Source organism: Chamaea fasciata, unplaced genomic scaffold (genome assembly GCF_029207755.1).
Source record: "Chamaea fasciata isolate MVZ Bird 193981 ecotype frontalis unplaced genomic scaffold, bChaFas1.0.hap1 SCAF_26, whole genome shotgun sequence".
NCBI classification, from domain to species: domain Eukaryota; kingdom Metazoa; phylum Chordata; class Aves; order Passeriformes; family Sylviidae; genus Chamaea; species Chamaea fasciata.
Genome location: NW_027094111.1, coordinates 2,056,994 through 2,078,054, shown reverse-complemented (window position 1 = coordinate 2,078,054; position 21,061 = coordinate 2,056,994). Strand labels below are relative to the sequence as shown.

The following is a 21,061-nucleotide window of genomic DNA, read 5'->3' as shown; positions in this document are numbered from 1 at the left end:
GATGTCACCCACCACCCCCTACCCTGCTCCAGGCGGCTTGGAGTGACCCCTAATGCCACCCTCTGCTCCTGGAGTCTGGGGGTGCTCATCCCTGATGCCACCCCCTGCCCTACGCCAGCCCTGGGGGCATTTGGGGGTCACCTGTGGCATTGGGGGGACATTTGTTGTAGATGATCTCCCCGGCAGCCGTCTTCTTCCAGGTCATCAGCATCACGTACTCATCCTTGCACATCTCGTGGTAGGCTGGGGGGAGGAAAGGGGGGCTCAGCACTGCCCAGGAGTGGGGCTCGGGGGCTCCGGGGTGTGGGCTACCCCATACCTGGGCACTTCTTCTCGTTGCAGGTCTTCACCTCCTCGCCGGTGCCCTCGCAGGGGTAGCCCTGCATGCCCGTGCCCTCGCACATGCGGAAGCGCCGCTGCCAGCCCGTGTCGCAGGTCTTGGAGCAGAGGCTCCAGTGGTTCCAGGGACCCCACTTGCTGTCTGCTGTGGGGATGGGGACACTGTGGGACGCCTGGTTCTGCCCACGGAGGGTGGCACCCGCGGGGACGGGGCGCCATCGGCGCTGCCCCGACGCGCTGTGAGCCGGAATCCCGCGGGGTGTGAAATCCATGGATCGGTGATTTAAATCTCTTTGGGGGCAGGCTGGCATCCTGGTGCAGATGCTCGTCCTGCTGCAGGTGACCCTCATTCCCTGTCACCATCCACGGTCACCACGGCACAGCCGCCACCTCCCTCGGCGGCTGCCACGGATGCCACCACCTCTCCCACCAAGCGAGGAGCGGCTCGAAGGACAGGATGAGGACCCCGTGGTCCATCCTTTGCCCGCTGTCCCCCACGCCCAGAGTCGTCCCCAGCCCCGTGTGCACACACGTCAGAGCTCCCTCGTGCTTTTTACGCCCAAAAGCACGGCGGGACCCGCAGCCACCTGGCACCGACGGGTCCCCACCACGACCCGAGGACAGTGACAGCTGAGGGGACAGTGACAGCTGAGACGGTCATCCCTGGCATCACCCTCAGCCTCCTGCTGGGCTGCCGGCACTCCGGGTGTCACCGGCGGTGACACCGCGGCGGCGCCGCGGCCGGGCCGTGCCGGGAGCCGCACCCCAACGCGCGGCCGTCCCCAAGCTCCCCCCCCAGCGCGCGGGGCCTTACTGGGACACGTGGGGTTGGAGCACTCCCGGGCGTCGGCGTGGGCCCCCCGGCACTCGGCCCAGCCGTGGGCCGAGACGCTGCACTTGCGCGTCCGCTGCTGGGTGCCGTTGGCACAGGTGACGGAGCAGCGGCTCCAGGCGCCCCACTCCAGCCACTGCCCTTCCACTGCGGGGACAAGGAGAGCGCCGTCAGCTCCCACCGGACAGCGGCCGCTCGGCCGCGCGGCCCCCGGCTCGCCGCCACCCGCCCCGGGCTGGCCGGGAAACGGGTCCAACCTACGGGTGTGCCGGCTCGGCCTGTGCCGGGCCTGGAGGCTGTGGCTGGGACTGGCCCTCACAGCGGCTGTGACACGAGGGACGCGCTCAGAGTGGGGGCTTGGGTGTTGTTCGCACCGAACTTAGAATTTCTGGCATCTTTGGCATTGCTTCCTACCAAATCCAGAATCCCTGGCATCACTTCCAACCAAATCCAGCATCCCTGGTATCACTTCTGGCCAAATCCAGCATCCCTGGCATTGCCTTTGGCCAAATCCAGCATCCCTGGCATCACTTTTGGCCAAATCCAGCATCCCTGGCATTAGTCCTACCAAATCCAGCATCCCTGGCATCACTTCCAACCAAATCCAGCATCCCTGGCATCACTTCCGGCCAAATCCAGCACACCTGGCATTGCTTTTGACCAAACCCAGCATCCCTGGCATCGTTCCCTGCCAAGCTCACAACTCCAGAAGCACCTCCACGGGACTGCCGTGGCCAAAGCCGTGTGCCAGAGCAGCTCCTGCCCTCCCTCCTGCTCCCTGCCAGCTGCCCCACATCACACATGGGGTCCCCATGGGGACACCATCCAAGGCGTGGCACCCCTGCCCGCCACCGCAGAAACCCCACAGCCGCCACCACGGCCACTCCTGGCAGGCAGGAGGGAGGGGACAGATGTGGCACTGCCGCCTGTGTGCAGACAGACCCCTTCGTCACCCCCCTGTACCCCACAATGTCCAGACACAGCAGATGGGTGGGGAAGGAGCCGCCTCCTCTGTGGTCCCCAGGCTGGACCCCTGCCCCTGCGGGGGTCTTGAGACCCCGGCCCGACCAACAGCACCGATTTTCCACTTGGATTTTCAGCAGGGACAGGATGGTGCGCCCAGTGTCACAGCAGCCCTGTGCCCCACGTCCCCATGGCGGTGCCACCCATCCCTGGCAGCGCCGGGAGCGCGGCCCTGGCGCTGTCCTGGCATTCCCGGCGGGAAGAAGGAGCGCGGGGAGAGGGAGGTACTGACCCGGGCAGGTCGCGATATTGCAGGGCTTGGCCTGCAGGTGGGGGCCCTCGCAGGCCTTCCCTCGGCGCCGCGGGGCCGCGCAGCGCCGCGTCCTGGTCCTGGCCCCTCGCCCGCAGGTCACCGAGCACAGGCTCCACGGGGACCACTCCTCCCACACGCCAGGAACTGCAACACAGCACAGCCCGGGGGCTCCAGCCTCCTCCTCCTCCTCCTCTTCCTCCTGCTGGCACTGAGGGGTCCCGGCGTGGCAGACCCCTGGTGCCCTGCCCAGGGCTCAGCTCCCAGCACTGCCTGCCCCGCCATCATCCCAAATCCCTGAGCTGGCAGCGGCGCTGCTGCTGCTCCCTGTGCCTCTTTTGGGGTCCTGGCGGCGCATGTCCCCCCCCAAAGCCACACACGGTTCACCCCAATCCTCGTCAGCACACGGAGCACGACCTGCCGCTCACATCCGTGGGAGCTCAGCGCTCCCGGGAAAGGGTCAGGGACCATCCTAGAGGATGTCCTTGGAGTGCCAGGACAGGGCTGCACTCCCTGCTCCCTGTCCTGGAGGTGAAAATCCCTCGAAACCCCCCAGGTTTGGACAGGGCAGTGGCACCCTGAGGACCCTCCGGTTCCCGTGTCCCACACGAGACGCACGGACAGCACCACGGACAGACAGACAGATCCTCATCATCCTGCCCGTCACCTGCCCCAAGGCGCTGAGCGGCTCAGCCCGCTCCTGCCCCACGTCATGGGGAGCCCCTGGGAATGCCAGGCTCCAAATCCCCCAGGCTCCAGCACAAAACCTCGGGGACATCCAGGAGGAGCTCAGGGTTTGCCAGGAGAGAGGATGGGAAGGAGCCGCCGAGGCGAATCCCCGGCGGCAGCAGCGCTGACAGGGCACGGGGTGCGGGGCACCCATCCCAGGCGTCTCCCCTGTGGCATCTGGGGCCCCGCACACCCACAATCCCGGTGCTGTCAGTCAATTTGGGAAGCCTTTCCCGAGGCCTCAGGTCAAATGCAGCGTTTTCCTTGGGGGTCAGTGCCTGCCGGCACAGAAAGTCTGAAACTCTCAGTGCCCAGGGCTCCGACACCTCCCAAGGTGGTTAGAACAAGAGGGATCCTCGAGGATGGAGGGATGCCAACAGCACCCGGAGCACCCCAGCACAGGGTGGGCACCGCAACCATGCCGAGCCACCCTTCTCACCCCGAGGAGACCCCAGAGACGTCCCAGCAACGCATTCTGCCTGTCCCCACCCGCCCGCTCAGCCCTGCGGGGAGCCGGCAGCGCGGCCCCGCGGTGTCCCCGGTGTCCCCGGTGTCCCCCGTACCTGGGCAGGTGGCGGTGTTGTTGCAGGTGCGGGTCTCCCGGAGCAGCCCGCTGCACAGCGTCCCGTAGGGAGAGGAGACGCAGGAGCGCGTCCGCACCTGGGAGCCCTGGCCGCACGTCAGGGAGCAAACGCTCCACTGCGACCACTCCTCCGCTGCGGGGTCCCCTGCCGAAGACAGGGAGCCTGAGAGCCCGCGGGGACAGGGGACAGGGAGCCTCAGAGCCCACGGGGACAGGGGACATGCCACCAGTGCAGCCCCACAAAGAGGGCAGGGAGTCGGGTGGGTGACACTGGTGAGCGCAGGGGTGGCGATGAGGGGGTGCGGGTGACAGGGGTGGCACTGAGGGTGGCAGGAAGGTGAGGCCTCGCTGGGTTCAGCAGCAGATGGAGCAGATGAAGGGATTGGGACACGGCGTGGCAGCTGGGATGAGGGACAGGATCCATCAGAGCAAGCAGGGAGGGCAGGAAGCACAGGCAGTGCAGACAGGATGAGCAGGGTGGGCAGGGTAGGCAGTGGACAGCAGGGAACAGGGTGGGCAAGGTGGACAGTGGGCAGCGTGCGCAGGGTGGGCAGCACAGGCAGGGTGGGCAGGGTGGACAGTGGACAGTGGAGCAGCAGGGACAGGGTGGGCAGTGGGCAGGATGGGCAGGGGGCAGTGAACAGCACGGACAGGGTGAGCAGCACGGGCAGCGTGAGCAGCACGGGCAGCCCTCCACTGCTCCCTCTCCCCGACCCCGTCACACACTGACATTTACAACAACCGGCTCTTATTAAGGTTGATGATGTCTCTGAGGCTCTTGGACAGCCCAGCAGCAGAGCCCATCCGTTTAAATTAAACAGGGATACATGGGGGAGGGCTCCAAAGGGGACCATTTGTCCTGGAGACAGGCAGGGCGCGGGCTCCGTGTCACCCGCGGCGGTGACAACGTGCTGGGGTCTCTCTGTGTCACACAGGGACCCCGAGACTGGACAGGGTCACCGCTGGGGTCACCCAGGAGCCCCCAGGGGGGGCAGAACCCCCGTGAGCAGCCGAGTGTGGCCGGGAATTGTGCACGCCAGGCACATGGAGCAGAGCCGGGGGCCATCCATCTCCCGCTCGCCTCCCGGCCCTCCGACCATAAATCAGGGAGGCTGGGGAGGGGGGAGCAGCACGCTCAAATTACCCAGATGGATTTGCCAAATAAATACATTTGAACGAAACAATTAATAGATTTTTTTTTTTCTTTTTTGTGCTTTACAACCCTCGGAGGAAAGTGCAGAGGAAAAAATATATAAATGGAGCAAATTAAGCCAGTCCGTGGGAAGGAAGATAAAGGGAGTCGCTCCATCTCCATCACCCCTGCCCAGGTGCACGAGCCCTGTGTCACCAGTGTCGCCAGTGTCCCCAGTGTCCCCAGTGTCCCCCTGCCCGTTCCTGGTACCTGTCTGGGCCATGTAGACCCCGGGTTCATCCGCTGACCGTGGCCACTGGGTCTTCACCTTCTGGTTCTCCTCAACTGCATTGCCTGGGAGAGAGAAATGCCCAAATGAGGGAACAGGGATGGGGACAGGGATGGGGACAGGGATGGGGACAGGGATGGGGACAGGCCAGCACAGGACATTTCAGGGGGATGCAGGGATGCCCAGCCCCATGCTGAGCACCCATGAGAGCAACAAGACCCAGTTGAGCATCACTGAGCACACCCAAACGTGTGTCACAGCTACCCCAGAAGTGTCCCAGGGGTGGCAGCTGGACCCCAGACCGGGGTGGCCCCACCGTGCCAGGCAGAGGTGCTCTCCCGTCCCCACTTATCAGCTCGCTGCAGTGAGGTGGCACAAATTTATGGCTCGGCTCACCAAAAATAACAAGTGATCCATCAAGAGCACTTGGCGTGAAATTAACTGGCATGTGCGGGGCTCGGCGGGGGACGCGGCTGCAGGCGCAGGGGGACGCCTCCCTCGGCCACCTCCCTGTCTGTCCTCCAGAGGGACTCTTGTCCCCAAATCCGGGCCCTGGAGTTCGCCGTGGATCCACCCCAGCTGCTCCTGCTGGATGTGCCGTGGGGGACCCCACCCCAGGCATGTCACCCCCAAACCTGCCGTGGTCTCCTCGCTGCTGTGACAGGCAGGAGAGCAGCCAGGGATGGCACAAGTGCCTTGTTGAGCTGCCAGCCAAGCACAGCCGTGTCCCCAGGGGATGGACGGGAGGTGGCATGGGGACACCTGGCGCTGGCAGGGTGCTTTGGACTCCCAGTGGGACACAGAGCGGGGACAGCCAGCCCCAGGCAGGGAGCACAGCCAGCTCTGGCACTGAGTGTGCTGTCCAAAAAAAGCCCCAAATTTACTGAGTTTTGCCTTAACTCAGGGTAACCCTTCAGGGCTCCCCGCTGGCACCCTCAGGTCCATCCCATCCAGGGCACGGAATCTCCGGTGGCACGGGAGACACAGAGGGGACCCGGGGATACTGCAGGGATGCCCAGGGGGGTCTGTGGGGCTGAATTCCCCACAGGGCCATCCCCCCTCCGCTCTGAGAGCACCATGGCAGAATTACACACGGCACGGCAAAGAGCCCGGGGAAAAAACCATAAATCCCGAGGATATACGAGGGCGTTCTCCCTGGCTTGTGTTCGACAGAGACACCAAATTCAATTTCCTTTGGAGAGCACTAAATCCTCGGCTGTCACCGCCGGGAGGCTGCAGCCAGCCCTGGCACAGCACCCCACCCTGCCCAGGGGGGTCCCCACAGCACAGCCGGGGGGTGCAGGGGTAGGAGGTGATTTTGGGGACATCGGGGGTGTCCCTTTGGGGATCCCGAGGTGACGGTGGTGTCCTTGTCCCGGCAGCACGTCGCTGAGGGTTGGTTTCTGTACAGGGTTGGGGGTGAGGGAAATCCAAAATTGGAACTGCTTGGCACATCAGGGTCACCCAGAGGACATCCAAAAGTGGGGGCCACCCCTTTGAGGGGGTCTTTAGAGGAGGCACGGGGTTGAGCACGCCCAAAATCACCCCACAAAATTCCAGCCCGTCCGCGCGTTCCGCCCGCATCCCCCGAATCCCCCTGGGAGAGCCTCCCCGGGGCGGGGATGACGCGGGCGCGGGGGGACCCCGGGGTCACCGCCGTGGGGACGCTCTGGGCGGGTGCCAGCCCCACGTCGCTGCGGCGGTGGAGGAGCGGCTGAGATCAGCGCTGGGCGCCCGCCAAGCCTCGGCTCACAGGCGCCATTCAGCCCCCCGGCCCCGCGTGCCACCATCCCCCTGAAAGGCGACCATTCTCCACCCCGGGGGGCCCGGGGGGAGGCCAGGTGGGAGCCCGGGACATCCCCCGCGGCCGCATGAAGGGCGCTCTGTGCCGCGGCCCCGCGGCTCGGCGCGGTGACACCAGGGGGGGACGGTGACACCAGGGGTGGCCGAGGCAGAGCATCGCCCCCGTGGCTCTGGCGCCGCGATAACACTGAGCCTCCGGGCGCTCCAGCCTTTAATTGAATGTCAAATGTAATTTGGAGAAGGAGCCGGAGTTTGCGCTGCGGCCAGCGCAGGCGGAGGGGCGGGATGTGGTGCGGAGCCTTGCCAGCTCTGCAGGGACACCCCCGAGCAGGGCCCTGGGACAGCCTGGGGGGAATAACCCCGCTGAGCCGCCCCTGGGGGTGTGCTGGATCCCCTGGAGGAGCATCCCACTTCTCCAGTCCTTCCTGGATTCCCCTTCTCCATCCTATCCTGGAGAATCCCACTTCTCCATCCTGTTCTGCATCCTGCTTCTCCATCCCGTCCTGCATCCCACTTCTTCATTCTATCCTGGATCCCAGTTTTCCATCCCATCCTGGATCCTGCTTCTCCATCTCATCCTGGATCACACTTCTCCATCCCATCCTGGATCCCACTTCTCCATCCCATCCTGGATCTCATTTCTCCATCCCATCCTAGATCCCCCTTCTCCATCCCGTCCTGGATCCCACTTTTCCATCCCATCCTGGCTCCCGTCTCTCCCGGGACATCCCCCAGCCGTGGCAGGTGTCACCCCTCGGGCACAGGGTCAGCCAGGCTGGCCTTGGGGCTGGCACCTGACCCCGGCGCTGAGCTCTTAATCAAGGGGAGTGGCGTTTAAAGGGGGGGAAGAAAACCGGGAAAAAACCACCCCACAAAACGAAATCAGCTCAAGCAGCTCCCCTCGGGATGAGGCGACTTAGAGCCCTGCAGCTGTAACGGACCGGGGATTTACTGGGGGATCTGCCCGTAATGACATTTAGCTCCTGAAATAAATGCTAAAGCCCAATGAAATTATCTCTACACCCCCCGGCCCGGCCCCTCCACCTAATCTGCCGGATAAAGACCCCGCCGAAGCCCAGCTGGGGATTGCTCCCGCCTGCGCATCACCCTGAGGCTGCTGCCGGCAACATCTGGCCAGCTGTGTCCCAAAATCCCCCGCATCACCGCGCCGGGCTTGGCACGGCAGACACGGGCAGCGCCAGGGCAGGGCGGCCCCGCCTCGGGCAGCCCGATCCCGGTGCCGGCTGCTTTATCCCCAGCCATTCCCACAATCCCGGAACGAGCAAATGGCCTCATTCCGCCTGGTTAATAGCCCGGCCGCCGTGCCGTGACATCCTGCCTGGAATAACAAGCGGCCCGGGCTGCAGCAGTCAAGGGTAATTTGCCACGGCAAAGGGTCATTTTTACCTGCAAATTGTTTTCCGCGTCTCCACCAAGGCAGAGCCGGCTCCCGCTCCTGCCCCGCGCCGGGGAGGTGGGGAGAGAGCTCGGGGAGCCGCGTGGGACGTGCCAGAGCAGCCGCGGCACCAGCCCTGGCACAGGTGGGGTCACCGTGGCATTGCCAGGCGTGCCTGAGCCGTCCGAGCTGCAGCTCCGAGGATTTGAACTTTGTATGGATTCCCTGCTCCATTCCAGCCTAAGGGAGCATGCTCAGGCAGGATTCATCCATCCCATGGATTCCCTGCTCCATGCACAGCATCCTCCTGCCCTGAGGAGTGTGCTCAGGCAGGATTCATCCATCCCATGGATTCCCTGCTCCATGCACAGCATCCTCCTGCCCTGAGGAGTGTGCTCAGGCAGGATTCATCCATCCCATGGATTCCCTGCTCCATGCACCAGCTTTCCTGCTCCATGCAGAGCACCCAGCTACACCCCCTCAGCCCTGCGCAGTGTGCATGGGAAGGATGCACACTCCATGCTCCATGCCCAGCATCCAACTGGCACCAATCCCATCCCAGGAACGTGCACAGGCAGGATCCATCCACTGCAGATTCCCTGCTCTATGCCCAGTGCCCCATTGGCACCAGGATCCATCCATTTCTCGGTTTCCTGCTCCATGCACAGCTCCCAGCTGGAACTTTCCAGTCCCACAGAGCTCACACAGACAGGACCCATCCCCTACACAATTCCCTGCTCCATGCGCAGTGCCCTATCGGCACTCTCCACCCCCACGATCCATCCTTTGAACATTCCCTGCTCCATGCCCAGTGCCCCACTGGCACCCTCCACTCCCAGGGTCCACCCCCTACACAATTCCCTGCCCCACACACACTTCCCAACAGGCAGAATTCCACAACCACCACCACCAGGAGCACCCAGAGACCCCTAGCCCTGCTCGGGGCGGTCCCTCCCCACTCCCCACTCACCGTGGGGCACCTCGGGCAGGTCGAGCTCGTTGGCATTCGCGGAATGCAGCTCGGTGGGGCAGCAGTCGGGGTCGGAGGGCGCCGGGGTGGGCGCGGGGGCCGGGGGCCGGGTGCCGTTGCGCCGGGGGGCCGGTGGGCTCTCGGCTTGGCAGCTGCAGCCGGCGTGGGTGAAGCCGCAGCGGCGAGCCCCGGGAGCCTGCAGGCACTCCTCGAGCCAGCGGCACAGCACGCTGCAGGTGAACTGGCTGGAGTTGTTGTTGTTGATGAGCAGCACCTCCACGAAGCGGAATTCCAGCGCCTGCGGCTCCAGCAGCCGCGGGGCCGCCTCGGGCTCGGCCGCCAGGCACAGTTGCACGAAGTTCTTGTCGAAGTGCAGGAAGGTGAAGGGTCCCGCCCCCTCGCAAAGCTCCAGCTCGGCTTCCTCGTCCTCCTCCTCCTCCTGCTGCTGCTGCTCGGGGCGCTGGCGGGAGGGCGCGGGGCTGGCCTCGCCCCGGGGGTCGCAGGTGTAGTTGGCCAGGTAGTGATCGAGCGGCAGCACCATGGGAGAGAAGTGCGTGCACACCTGCTCCTCCCGGTTGAAGCGGAGGTAGAGCGAGTACTTGGTGGGGTCGGGGTTCTCCAGGGTCCAGGAGCAGCCGGAGGAGATGGTGGGGAACAGGTCCTTGAGGGAGAAGGAGCCGTAGAGGACGCCCGAGGCCAGGGCGGAGCAGGCGCTGGGAGCCGGGTCGAAGCCCCGCGTGAGCCACAGGACAGACGATATCACAGCCAGTAAGAGGGGACCAGCAGCGGTCATCCTATGGCATTTGCCCTGCGGACAGACAGGTGGACACGTGGACAGAGGCTTGGCTGGGGGTCAGCACCCTGCCCTGAGCTCCGGTGGTGTGGGAGCAGCGTCCCAGTTACCCCCAGTCCCCTCCCAGTTCATGTCCCCACCTGTCCCCATCTGCCACCTTGCAGGGTTTACAGGAGACCCCTTGCTGTGCCAAGGAGTCCCCAGGTTGGGGACAGCACAGCACACGGTGAGGGCTTCGCCCCAAAACCACCAGAGCAGAGATCCAGCCCTGCAGGTCCCCGCTGCTGTGACCCCCCACCCACCCTCAGCTCACCCCCCCCGAGCACAGCCTGGGCAAGGAGCCACCAAACAACTTCAGACAGGGCTACAAAAGCCCTTGGAGCTAATTCTGGTGCCCTGGAGCTTGGTGGGGACAGGCTGGCAGCTCGGGGTGACAAGCTGGGCGTGCACGGTGACACCCCAGCGGCGTGGTGTCCCCACAGCTGTCCCTAAGAGCCGGGCACAGGGTGAGCCGTCACCGCTCAGTGCAGATTTCTTGGATACCTCTCTGGGAATGCGGAGCATCACCGTGAAAAGCTCTTTAATAGCTCATTAATAAAATAATGCACGTGGTGGCCTTATTAAGTGAGCCCGGAGCACGGCTCTACAGAGGCCGAGGCCGCCGTGCACATGTCAGCATCACTCAACCCGTGCCCAGGGCAAGGGGACAGCCCTGGGGACGGCGGGGGACATTCAGGAGGCGGCCACAGGGCCAGGTGCCATGGCAGAGGTCGATTCCAAAAAAGTCGGCGCCCTTCCCCGCCCAGCCGTGCGCCGGGGATGCCGAGTGCTTGGCACGGCGCGGGGGATGCTCCTCTCCACCCCCAAACAGCAAATTCTGCTCCCAAAACCACCCCTGGCCGAGGTGCCGGTACCGGGACACCCCCCAGCTCACTGGGAGGGACACGGAGCCTCGCCCGAGCCTGAGCTGGAGCCACTCCGGGGACATTAAAGGGCTAAAAATATCCCGATTCTCATGCAACAGGCTGGCGCTGGCTCCTGCCGCCCCGGCAGCGCGGGAAGGGGGGCTCGGTGCTGGCATTCTCTCCCTCCAGGGGACCGGAGAGAGGGGCTGGGATGGAGCCAGCGGCAGCAGAGCGGGCTGGACCTCGCCGGTGCAAACAGGGAGATGTGGGGCAGAAGAAACCCCAAATTTCCGGGAGTAACTCCTGGCCAGAGACCCCAGTGGGAAATGCAACAGGAGAGACCCGAAAGCACCGAATTCCAACCGCAGCCGGAGCGGGGAGCACCACGGGCATCCCCCGCTGGTGCTGCTGGAGCGGCCACCGCGGAGCTGCGGTCCCCCAGAGAGTCACAGCCCCCTCCGCTGCTCCGGGAGAGCCGGGGGTGGAGGAAGGGAGGAGGAGGAGGGAGGGAGGAGGAGGAGGATGAGGGAGAGGAGGAGGAGGTCAGGCAGGGACACGCTGCTGCTCTGCAGCGAGCTCCTGGGGCTCCCGCAGCCTGGCAGGGACACAAGATGGTGCTTGCTTGCTTCCCTCGCCCAGGAGCAGCGAGCAGGGACGCTCCGGCAGCTCCATCCATCCATCCATCCATCCATCCATCCATCCATCCATCCATCCATCCATCCGTCCATCCATCCGTCCATCCTGCCAGCTGGAAGGCTCGGGGATGGGCACAGCCGGGCAGCCCACGCCTCACCTCTCCAGGCATGCATGATCCAGATGTTCTGGGATATTGCGGAGCTTCCTCCCAGCCCCAAAAACCTGCCGGGAGCCCGGGGCCGCACCGAGCCGCGGCCGGGGCTGAGCCAAAGCTGCCGGAGCTTGCTCGGCACCAGCCCCGCTCCCTGCAGCGCTCCAGCCGCCGCCGCCGCTCCTGCTGCCGCTGCTGCTGCTGCAGTGAAAATATTTCACCGAGCTGCGAGCCGGGCCGAGGAGATATTTAACATCTGGGCCACCCAGTCACCCGGCGGGAGCTGCACGGCCGAGGGGTCATTGTCACCCCCAGCCGGCAGCGCGGCGAGGACCTGGAGCCCTGCAGCGTCACCGTCTGCGTTCCCCGGCTCGGGGGAGCCCGGCCCGGCCGCGCTGCCCGCTCCGGCATCACCCACCGCTGCCTCCAAAAGCACCTCGCTCCGTGCGGAACGAACCGCCCCGGCAGCCCTGACCGCATCCCGGCGGCGCTGCCGGGTCCCTGGGGGCAGCTGGCGGCCACCCAGGGACCCCCCCCCCCGAACCCCTGGGGACAGCGATGTCACCCGGAGCACGGCGGGCACAGCCTGGCACGCTCGCCCGCCGCAGGCGCCCGCTCCAGCCCCTTCCATCTGCCTTTGTTCCCGCCCGGGCGCAGGGAAGGGGGTGGGTTTAAAGCTTTAATTAAAGCTTTTAAAGAGCCATCACAGAGCCGGGAAGAAGCCGGGCGGGCGGAAGCGACAGCCCGGGCTCCACGTCCTCGGAGTGCGGTCTCTCTCTCCATCCCCCGCTGGAATATCGCTCCGGGAAAAGCAGGATCCGAGCCGGGCTCGGCTCTCCCTGGCCGCGGCACGGCACTGCTCCCCACGCACAAACAGGTTGTTTCCCTGAGGATGTTTTGTGGTTTTCTTTGCCCGGATTTTGGCTGGATCTCGGTCCAGCTCCATCATCCCGGCACGGCAGGAGCCCAAAATCGTGACCGTCTCCAGCCAGGAAAAGCCCAGGGACAACCAAGCAGTCCCCCCCAAAAAAAGTGATAAATGGGCAGCACTAAACCCCTCGGCACCAGTAATCTGAGAAACGATTAATGGCAGAGTAAAGGAGATTTGGGGGTGGAGGGATGTAGTTTTTAACCCAACTGTTCTTTTAACAGGCTGTAGAAAACACAAAATCCATAGGGGAAAAAAAAAAAATAAAAAAGACCTGATGCATGAAGATTCCTATCAGGATCATGGCTTTGGATAAAGGAATAAAAAGTGAGGAAGAGCTGGGGCATCCAAGGCTCCATCCCGTGGGATCCCATCCTTGCCCACCCAGAGGTGACAGTGACAAACACACTGAGAAGCCACCACCCCGCAACCCCCAGGATCTTCCCCAGGCATCCACGGACTCCAAAGCTGCTCCAAAGCACTGAGCTGGGATATCCTGAGCCTTCCCAGCCCCTCCACCACACACATCATCACCATTCCCGAGAAAAACTCCTCTGCAATCCCAGCCTCCAGCCCGAGCACACGGATCCCTGCACGGCACACGCGTGTGCACACACGCACACCCAGCAGGCACAGCCGTATCCCAGCTGCTTCCACCCGCTCTGGCGCAATTCCCTCGGTGCCCAGGACCACGTTTTCCCTCCTTTCCACGATTCCACGTCTCCCTTCTCTCCCCCTGTGGCTCCCCGGCGTGCTGTCACGGCCTCTCCTGGAGCCGGCGTGCTGGCAGCGGTGCCGAGCTGTAATTAATGGTGCGGCTTTGCCAATCCCTGGCGCGGCCTCGCGAGCACTGGCAAGCGCAGGCCCCTTTATTTATTTTACTTAACTGCTGTTGGTAAAACTCCACTCCGAAAAAGCAAGGCCCGGGGGGAGACAGCGCGGAGAAATCTCCGCCGGGATTAGGGATTTGCTCTGCCAGGGAACGGATTGTGCTGCCTCCCCTCCCCGGCCCTGCATGGTCCCTGGAGGAATAGCCCCACCTCAGCTGAAGGGGCTGCAGCAGCCACGGTGCTCCCACGGCCTTTTCCAAGGAGTTTCATCCACATCCTTGGGATGTGAGTCCTTCTTTTCCATCAGCTCCGTTCTGGAATGCTCCAGAGGGGGGTTCTGAGTCCCAGCGCTGGCAGCAGGATCTGTGCTCACCCCAAAAGGGGATTTTTTATTTTTTTTTTTTTTTTTGTACCCACCATCTCATCCAGACCCAGCCCCACCAGGAGCCTCCGAGGTGCTCCGGGGAGAGGAAGGGGCCTGGTTCCATCCTGCTCTAGGAGGACATCAAGGAGGAACAGACAGGAGAAGCGCAGGGGGGACACGATGGCCCTCGTGAGCACCGAGGAGCTACAGAGCTTCTGACGTTTGGCAGCCCAGCCAGGTGGCCCCGAGCCAGCACTGTCCCCATTAGGGGACGGGCTCGTGGTAAGAAATGAGTTTGCAGGGCCTCAGTCCAAATTCCCATGGAGAAGCCTTGAGGCATCACAGCAGCCCGGGGCTGGAGCGGGGCTGGAGCATCATCTTCCATGAGGAGTCCATCCTGCAGCCCCACCCCGTGTGAAAAGCACGGGACGTGGGGATGTGGCAGCAATGGGGACACCGTGGCCGTGTGGGTGGAAGTCCCATCCATTCCCACAGCAGGAGCTTGGTGCCAGGGCAGAGCTCTCCACCAGCCGTGAGCCCACCGAGAAGAGCCGGGCACCCCCGGCGCCATCTCCAGCGTGGCAGGGAGTGACTCCAGGCAGAAGATTCCACTGCCAAGGATCCTTGGAGGTGTTGAGAAGAACCAGAGGGAGCTGGGAAGAGCTGGCAGCGTGTGCTGCTGCTGGAGCCCCTCTGCCACGCGGCTCCCGGTCGGAGAGCGAGCGCCCGCTGTGCCGGCTCCGTGTCCATTTTCTCTCCAGCACAGCCCGGATTTGTAGGATCCTGGCTCCTTGGATCAAAGCAGGGGCTGGTGACAAGGCTTGACAAGTGACTGGGCAGGCCCGGGAGAGGAGCTGCTGCCAGCATCTGAGCTCTGGCACGGCGGGGCTGGCACTGCCACGCAGCCAACTCCACATCCACTGCCACCGTGCCATCACCGAGGAGCCCCGCTGGGAATGGGGAGCACACCCTCCCTGCCGAGGGCGGCTAGAGAGCAGCCAGGTGACAGTGACGGTGACAGTGACAACAGCTGCGCCACCCCTCTCCTCCCCGCGTGAGCCCACGGAGCCCGGGTGCCTCCCCACGACCCCCCTGAGCTCAGCCACGGCCTTCAAAGGAGTGACAAATCTGTCCCCAACCAGTGGGAACAACCCCAGTGTCACAGCTCAGAGCCAGCCCAGCGCCACCAGCTCCACGTGCAGCCCGGACAGAACCCCCGGCCAGGCTCTGTGCCACCCCGGGGCCACCTCCCCGCGTCACCGGCGGCCCCGGCTGCCAGGCAGCACAGCCAGCAGTGACATGACCTAGAAAAGCGAAGGGTTGTTCACACGCCGAGCTGCCGCCAGCCTCCCCCCTGCCCCTGCCGTGCCGCCGCGGCTGCGGGAAAAGAAAAAAACAAAAAAAAACCCAAAAAAACCCAACATCCCCGTCCTCAACAAGTGACCGGCGCGGCCACACGCCTGGGGGCACACCCGGCACCAACCCCAAGGCTGGCAGGGCCCCCCGGGAAGGGCTGCAGCTCCCCCCAAAAGCCCGGCTGCCACCTGCCTGCCGCACGTGCCCGCGGTGGCACACGCCGGGCGCCCACGTGTGCCCTCCCGCACGCCCACGGGCCCCGGGTGCCCCCCACCCCGCAGCCCCCCACGCTGGCACCGAACAAAGCCCCAGCAGGCAGGGGAAGGGCTGCAAAGCCACCCACCAACCCACCCACACACCCACTCCGCCGGGGCTCCGCCGACGCGCCCGCCCACGCACCCCGGGGTGCGTGCCAGAGTCCCCAGGGGTGTCACCCGAGGGGTGACCCAGCCCGCCGAGCACCCACGCTGTGACCGGGCTGGCACAATCCACGCGTGTGCCCACAGCCGGGGATGGCAGCAGGGAGCCCCGCACCCAGCCCGTGGCCTGGCCGTGCGACACAGCACGGCACCGCGGGGCCACGCGTGTGCACAAAAACACGCGTGTGCCCAAAAACACACGCGTGCCCGCGGACACGCGTGCGGCCCCTCCGCCGTGGGGCTGGCGCTGGAGTCACCGGCACCCCGCGGGAGCAAACGGCGCCTGGCGGGGGACACAAGTGCCCCGAGGGGGAACCGGGACCCCCGGGGGAACCGGCAGAGGGGGGAAGAACCGGCAATCACCGGGGAGGGGGCACCGGGTAGAGCCGGAGATGGGCAGCCCCGGGAGATGGAGGGGCCCGGCAGCCCCGCGGGGAAGGACCGGCAGCTCCGGGCACGCCGCGGCTCTCAGCCAGCCCCGGTACCGAGCCCTCCGCGCCGCCGCAGCCCCGCGCAACTTCCCGGCAGGGCCGGGGCCGCCTCGGGGATGCCGCTGCCCGGCCCCGAGCACCGGGCACGGGGCACCCGCGGTGCAAACTCCCGTTCCCGCAGCCCCACCGCCGGGGCAGCAAAGTTGGCCGCGGTTGGGGTGGGCGCCGGGGCGGTTGGCGGCGGCGGCGGCGGCACCGGGGGGGGTTCTCCGGTAGAACCGGGGCTCTGCCAACCGGCAGCACCGGGCGCCGCAGCCCGCATCGGCGGAGAGCTGAGCTGCCGCCCCCGCCGCGCCGCGCCGGGGGGGGAGCGGAGCCGCCGCACCGGGAATGGGGGGGGGGGGGGGTTGGAAATTTCACCGACAACGGGGGAGTGCCGGTACACCGGAGAGGGAGGGGGGGAGACCCCGGTGCAGCGGCCAAGGGGGGTGGGAGGGGGGGAGTCGTGGCCGCCCTTACCTGCGCTCCGTTAGCAGCGCGTGTAGCCCCGGCGCGGCGCGGCGAGCAGCGGGCTGGCCATCCCCGAGCGGCGGCGGCGGCGGCGGCAGCAGCAGCCGGTGCCCGGGCGCGCCCGGGGGAGCGCGGCGGCGGCGGCGGCAACGCGCGGGGCCGGGAGCGGGGCCGGGAGCGGGGCCGGGAGCGGGGCCGGGAGCGGGGCCGGGAGCGGGCGCGCAGCGCGCCGGGCCCCGGTGGCGGCGGCGGCGGCGGATGCGGTGGGGAGGGGAAGGGAAGGGAGAAGGGGGGGGGGGCTGGGGGAGCGGGGGGCGCGGGGGCGGCGGCGGCGCGCGCCGCTCGGGCACTTGCTGCATGCGCCGGGCGCGGGGCGGTGTGACAGCACCGGGCACGGCGGGGACCCCCCCCCCCCCGGTGCCCTCCCCTCTCTCCCCTCTCTCCTCGCTCCGCCGCTCCCGCCTCCGCCGTGTGTGCGGGGGGGAGGTGACCCCCGGGCTGCTGCTGCTGCTGCCGCTGCCGCTGCTGCAGCGCTGGGGGGGCGGCGGGGGCCGCACGGGGGGCGGGGGGGGAGCGGTGCACACGCACACACGGAGTGGGGGGGTCGCGCTTTGGGGTGTGAGTGGTGTGTGTGTCCCCCCCCCAACCCGCCCGTGTGACACGCGTGGAGTGGGTCGTGTCACACGCACGGGCACGGGGGGGGGCGGGGAGGGGGGGTTGTGGTGCGTGTGCACGGCTGGGGAGGGGGGGGGTGTGAAGCCGTGGAGGTGCGGGTTTGCACACGCGTGTGCAAGGCATGTGGGTGTGCCCCGTGTGGGTCCTCACACGCGTGCAGGCCTCGGGGAGTTCTGCAGGGGGGTGTGGGGAGCAGGGACGCTGAGGGACGGGGCTGTCACACCCACAGAGGTGACACAATTTGGGGGGGACACAGAGCCCCCAGGACCTCGGGGGGCTGCAGAGCTGCAGTCTCACACCGAAAGGGGAAGCACACACAGGGTAAACTCGAGGATCTCGGTGGTCCGTGGGCCACTGAGCCACTGGCACAGAGGCTCCAGGAGCTCTGGCAGGCAGGGGACAGGGGTGACAGGGCCACCGAGCCCCGGGCGTGCAGCAGGAGCTCGGCAGGATGCGGCACGGCCTGGCTGCCACGCTGCGGGAGCAGCGCAGCTGGAAATGCAGCACATTCCCGCTGCTGCCTGTCCACCTCTGCCGGACACATCCTGCCCAGCGCGGGGGGTGCTCAGGGCTGTCCCCTGTCCCCTCCATCCACCTGGGCACCATGGATGGAGAGGGCAGGAGGCAGGACAAGTGCTCGGCACCCCGGGGGATCCGTGGCTCAGCACCAGCTCTGATCCAGCCCGGCGCCGCTGGAAGTGCAGGATCACATCCAGCCCAGACCTTCCTGCAGTTCAGCTCCTTCCCTTCCTGGCAATTCCCTTTTCCCAGCGCTTCCCTGCAGTCCCTGGGCGCCTGACCCAGCGTCCCCAGGCAGACACTCATCCCCTGCGGGTCAAGGCTGGGAGAAAGCAAACCAGCTTTTCAGGCTGGTCTTTATCCCGAGGAGAAAAGCAGCATTAGCTCCGCCGGAGCTGGAGGATATTCCCGACCCCGGTTCTGTAAATACATGAACAATCCCAAAACCAACCGCGGCTCGTTCCCTGGGTCATTCCCGGCTTCCCACGAGGTGTTTGCTCTCCCCCAGACAAGTAGCCCGGCACGGCGGAGGGAACTGGGAATTTCCAAAGGGACCTCCTGTACCCGCTGCCACTGCCCTGTGAGGAATGTGGGATGCAGGATGTGATGTGGGATCGATGTGGGATCGATGTGGGATGCAGGATGCATTGACATGGGATGCAGGATGCAGCATGGGATTGATGTGGGATGCAGCATGCAACGTGGGATTGATGCGGGATGCAGGATGCATTGACGTGGGATGCAGGATGCAACCTGGGATCGATGTGGGATACAAGATGCAGCATGGGATTGATGTGGGATGCAGGATGCAACGTGGGATGTGCTGCAGGATGCGATGCAGGATGCAACATGGGATGTGGCGTGGCATGCAGGGTGCACCAGGGGGTTGTGGGGCAGGATGCAGCTCAGGATGGGACGGGGGATGCAATGCCCATCAGGTGTTCCCTCTGAAGCTGTGCCACATCCAGGCTCGTGTCACTCTGTCCCACAAGGCCACCACCCTCCTGCTGCTGCCTGTCCATCCCCGTCCCCTCGCTGCCAAGTCCCCTCTGCCCCGGGCGGGCACAGAGGAGCTAGGGGGCTCCAGGGGGGGCTCTGAGCTGTGGGAGCGGGAGGCACCCACTGTTACCAGGACAACTGGGTGCTCTCCCGAGCCGCTCGTTGCTGCCGCTGCATCCCTGCAAACCTCCCCCGGCACCGCGGGAGCGCCGCTGCCGCCAAATCCTCAACCAGGGGCGTGCTCATCCCCCCCCCAAACCCCTCAGACACAGCTTGGAAAAGCACTGGACCCCCCCAGACTGTCCCCAGCTGTCCAGGGTGAGGACTCCGAGCCCCCATCCTCCTCCTCAGCGCCGTGAGCTGCTGGCATGTGGGAAAACACCGACCAGGGCCCGCGGATTCGGGGGCCGGGCGGGAGCAGAGCTCCTCGCGGGGTGTAATTAGAGCAGCGCGCGGAGGTGGTGACACCGGGGCTTTATGGCTCGCTGGGAATCAGAGCCGTCCATTAAGGCCATAAAAACCCGCCGGGGCTGACACGAGGTCCCCGGGTGCCACCACTGTCATTACCGGCCTCCAGCGCCGCGGGCACCGGGGCACACCGGGACAGACAAACACCGGCTGAACCCCCCCCCCGAGCCGGCCAGGGGCTCCCCGGGCACCCGGCACTGCTGCTTCCAACACAGAGCTCTTGTTTCCCCTTCATTTGGCACAGAAATCAGGGACAGGCAGAGTCACCGAGGTGGCAGCTGCTCTGTGCCCACTGAGGATTCCGGGAAGGGTTGAATCCAGCTCCTGGCCGGGGATGCTCATCCAGCTCTCGACGGGCTCCGTCCCCAGGGATTGTCTCCGCTGAGCAGGGCAGGGAGAGGCGGAATTTTTTTCGGGAAGGTTTTATCAGGAGCACCTCGGCTGGTGCCGGGAGGGGACCCGAGCAGCCGGGAACGGCAGAGCCGCTTGTCTGAATCGCTTCCCGTAAACTCGGCGGGTGAAACAAAACCAGCCGTCAACAGGGGAGCTTGGGGGCTGTGGGATAATCCGCTCTGATGGGAGAGCCCGCGGAGGAGCCTTCGTCACATCGACGGGATGGAGGGACCCGCCCTGCCCGAGGACACCGCTCCCTCCAGGGACCTTCACCCGGAGTTTTCTCCCGCTGGTGCCAGGGAGAAAAGCCCAGGAAAAAAAAAAAAAAAGGAAAAAGGAAAAGCGCAGGTGGTGAGAAGCAGAGGAAGGACGTGAACAAGCCGTGGAATAAATTTCGCTCTGTGGTTTGTTCTGGACTGAGGTTGCAGCCAAAAGCTCACCCCAAGTGGCTCCTGGGCCTCTGGGTGTGGTCCAGGAAGATGGATTTCGGTTCAGCATCCCCATTGTGGTATTCCCAGGATCTTTGTGCAGCCAAGGGTGGATCAGGGCTGATCCTTGTCCATCTGTGCCAGGTGATGCTGTGGCACAGGCCAGGCCAGCACCAAGGACCTGAGGGGCAGGGCCAGGCACGCTGGGGAGAGTTTTTGGGGGAAAATTGGAGGAATTTCTGCCGGGTGAGGTGCTGACCTCCCAGCTGGGCCTGTGGGATGAGCAAAGAGCACAGCACCAGTGGGACCAATGTGGGATTTTCGCCTTCCTGGGAGATCCTCCCTGACCCAGAGCAGCCTGGCAAGGAGCAACCCCCCCCCCCCCCCCCCAGCCCCTTTTCCATCTCCATCCCCCGGAGCCATCTCACTGCCCAGCCCGGCAGCAGTGGCCAGATCACGCCTGCAACTCAAGCAGCCGCTCCACGAGAGAGGAACTTCGCATAAATATTCATCTCGATTAATAAACATGAGGGCTGCAGAAAGCCCGGCTGCAGCGGGGTGTCAGCGCCTGCTCAGCCTGGCAGGAACGAGCTCAACCCCGACACCTGAATGGGTTTTGCTCAGCAGGAAAACCCGAAGGTTGGATGTTGGGGAAGCGCTCAGCCACGTCCTTTGTCCCCTCGATAACAAAGGGGTGGCACCTCCCCAGGGGGCTGGAGCCCCAGTGATTCCCAGTAAGAGCTAAACGGGGACACTGGGGGACAAGGGAAGCTGCTCTGGTCACCCTGTGACACTCCCACAGAGGCACAGGGACAGCGGCCGGTCCCAGGCCCCTTTGGGTGTGGCTGCACTGGGATGGGGGGTCTGGAATAGCCCCAAACCCACCCCCGTGGCTCTGGAACAGCCCCAA

The 21,061-nt window shown here is 65.4% G+C and overlaps 1 protein-coding gene across 7 annotated transcripts in view; it reads right to left on the bottom strand.

The window, feature by feature from the left end:
- The window catches only part of ADGRB2 (adhesion G protein-coupled receptor B2), a 55,501-nt gene that overhangs the window by 11,510 nt on the left and 22,930 nt on the right, over positions 1–21,061 (bottom strand). For 2 of the 7 annotated variants that reach the window (XM_066204326.1, XM_066204330.1), the window contains exons 1-7: positions 13,800–14,310; positions 9,347–10,154; positions 5,159–5,242; positions 3,737–3,901; positions 1,154–1,318; positions 320–484; positions 142–243 (exon numbers count right to left, since the gene is read on the bottom strand). In XM_066204326.1, the coding sequence (XP_066060423.1) occupies positions 142–243; positions 320–484; positions 1,154–1,318; positions 3,737–3,901; positions 5,159–5,242; positions 9,347–10,154; positions 13,800–13,865 (1,555 nt within the window). In that variant the 5' untranslated portion in view covers positions 13,866–14,310. Of the gene's footprint in view, positions 1–141; positions 244–319; positions 485–1,153; positions 1,319–3,736; positions 3,902–5,158; positions 5,243–9,346; positions 10,155–13,799; positions 14,311–16,678; positions 16,741–21,061 lie in introns of those variants that run through there. The other 5 variants (XM_066204329.1, XM_066204327.1, XM_066204328.1 and 2 more) reach the window with 5 other exon arrangements.